Source organism: Pangasianodon hypophthalmus, chromosome 26 (assembly GCF_027358585.1).
Source record: "Pangasianodon hypophthalmus isolate fPanHyp1 chromosome 26, fPanHyp1.pri, whole genome shotgun sequence".
NCBI lineage: Eukaryota > Metazoa > Chordata > Actinopteri > Siluriformes > Pangasiidae > Pangasianodon > Pangasianodon hypophthalmus.
Window position 1 is genome coordinate 2648148 of NC_069735.1, and position 1973 is coordinate 2650120.

A 1973-nucleotide genomic window follows, 5' to 3' on the forward strand; every position below is an offset into this window, starting at 1 on the left:
CCAACAGATCTGCTCCCATAACCTTCTGCTTCTCCAACTGTCAAATATAATACTGTCTGTTACAGAACTAGAGTTTATGGTTCTAGTTTGCTTCGAATTGTTGATAATGGCCTGAGGGAAGTTCGTTTGAGATAAATCTCATCTCAGGGCAGAAAAGCGAGGCTAGTTCTCCAAAAAAGGTAATATATTAGAAGATCCTGATGTTTAGCGCTGATATGTTTTCGCAAAAAAATTCTTTGTAAAATGTTAAATTATAGAAAGACGACATGTTACAGTTGTTGTTTGGTCAACTTCCGTAAAGTAACGTAGTTCCAAACCAAATCCTAAGTATCGGGGGAGGGGAGGTAAAATAAAAACACAAGAAAATATTTAGAGCAAATATCAGTGCATCAATGAGATTACGTAAAACATAAAATTTTTGTCCTACTCACAAGGTCAAGAGAAAAGTTCTGATTTTTACTTGTCATAGAAAGGTTACATCTAGCTACCTAAAATTTTTGCGGGTTGTTCCTTTGGAGCTTCTACAAGGTTTTCCTGTCTAAAATAGTCAAATTCTGTAACGTATTTCCAAATTAAACAATGATTTTCACACAAAAATTGTGTTGAGGAGGGGACGTCAAACATTATGCTGTTATCTGTGAATATTCATTTTTCCCCATTCGTAGATAAATTTCTTTTTACGAAAAACAACATTTTGCGAAGTAAAAATACGTTTTTGTTGTCTTTAGGTACACTTTTAGATACGTTACACCTAGAAACCTTTGGTTTGATCTTCTGGTGGAACGCTTTAACTTTTTTCACGGTTTTATTTTGTATAATGTTAGCTTTGTGGTTTACTCAACTTGTGTAACGTATTTTCAAATTAAACTCGAGGGGAGGGGAGATAAAAGATGACATTTTCTCTACAGTATGTAGCTAAACATTAGCAGTTGTTTAGAGGTGCGCAACTATCAACGCATTCAGAATGAAAAATTGTGATAGTCATGTGACAGGAATGTGCAATGTAAAAATAATCTTGCTGGATTTAAGTAAAGTCTTAGAAACATAACGTACGTTACAATCTAAAGAGTTCTTCATTTTGTTCCTCAGGAGGATTTCCTTTCTAAATAGATCCAATGAGGAAGTCTTTTTTTTAAAGAATATATTTATTAGGAAAACGTCTACTAGTAAAAAAAACGCAGGGTCACATATTGTTTAATTTTCTGGAGAATTAGCATAGCTAACAGTGCGGCTAGATTGTGGCTTAGAGAAGAAGAAAATAAAACAAAATTCCCCTCTCAATTTCTGCCTCATCTCCATTTCATTGGCTGTTGCAGATATGCAATCATTATTTTTTCTGCCCTGAGAAGAGATCTGGAGAAATAAAACGTAAACCTCCCATGAATGGATAATGATTATGTGGCTTTAAAGTTTTTGCCCTGATGCTGTTTTTTTTTTCAGGATGTAAATCTATGGAGTTTTTTTTTTTTACGTCTATATGTCTGTGCGGGTTTGGCTCCGTTTTCTTCCCCTGAGCGAAACGCCGTCATGAATTGATACTGTAGCACCTCAGTCTGCCATAATGAATTAAAGCGCTGACTGGAGAGCGGAGAGAAAGTCCTCACTTCGTTCCAAGAGTCATTCGTCTCTGATTCACTGGCGTGAGCCAGGAGCATGTTTCTTTTCTACAGCCAGGCTGAAACTTGAGCACAAGCTCTCAGTCGACACTTTCAGCCTCAAAGCTTTGGGTCCCTGACTGATACAAATCACACGGCGTTCATGTTTTAGAAGCAGTAATTCCCCAACCCAGACGGTGATTCGGACCGTTCCGGGGGCTTTTGGGGCTCCTGGACGGTTGGTGGCTTCGTTCCAAGAGTCATTTATCTCTGATTCATTTATTCTGAGCAATCAAGCTCTCAATTGAGACCTTCTTTTCAGTCTTGGACGAGGCTCAAAGGTTCTGATTAGTTCAGACTTTGTAGTAAACGTTGGCC

General features: G+C 37.6%; 1 protein-coding gene across 1 annotated transcript in view; it reads right to left on the reverse strand.

Annotated features, from left to right (window-relative positions):
• Positions 1-1356: 1356 nt before the first annotated feature.
• The window catches only part of efnb2b (ephrin-B2b), a 15476-nt gene continuing 14859 nt past the window's right edge, over positions 1357-1973 (reverse strand). Inside the window, exon 5 of the mRNA XM_034300345.2 lies at positions 1357-1973. This exon is cut by the window's right edge and continues 340 nt beyond it. Coding sequence (XP_034156236.1) covers positions 1949-1973 — 25 coding nt within the window. The 3' untranslated portion in view covers positions 1357-1948.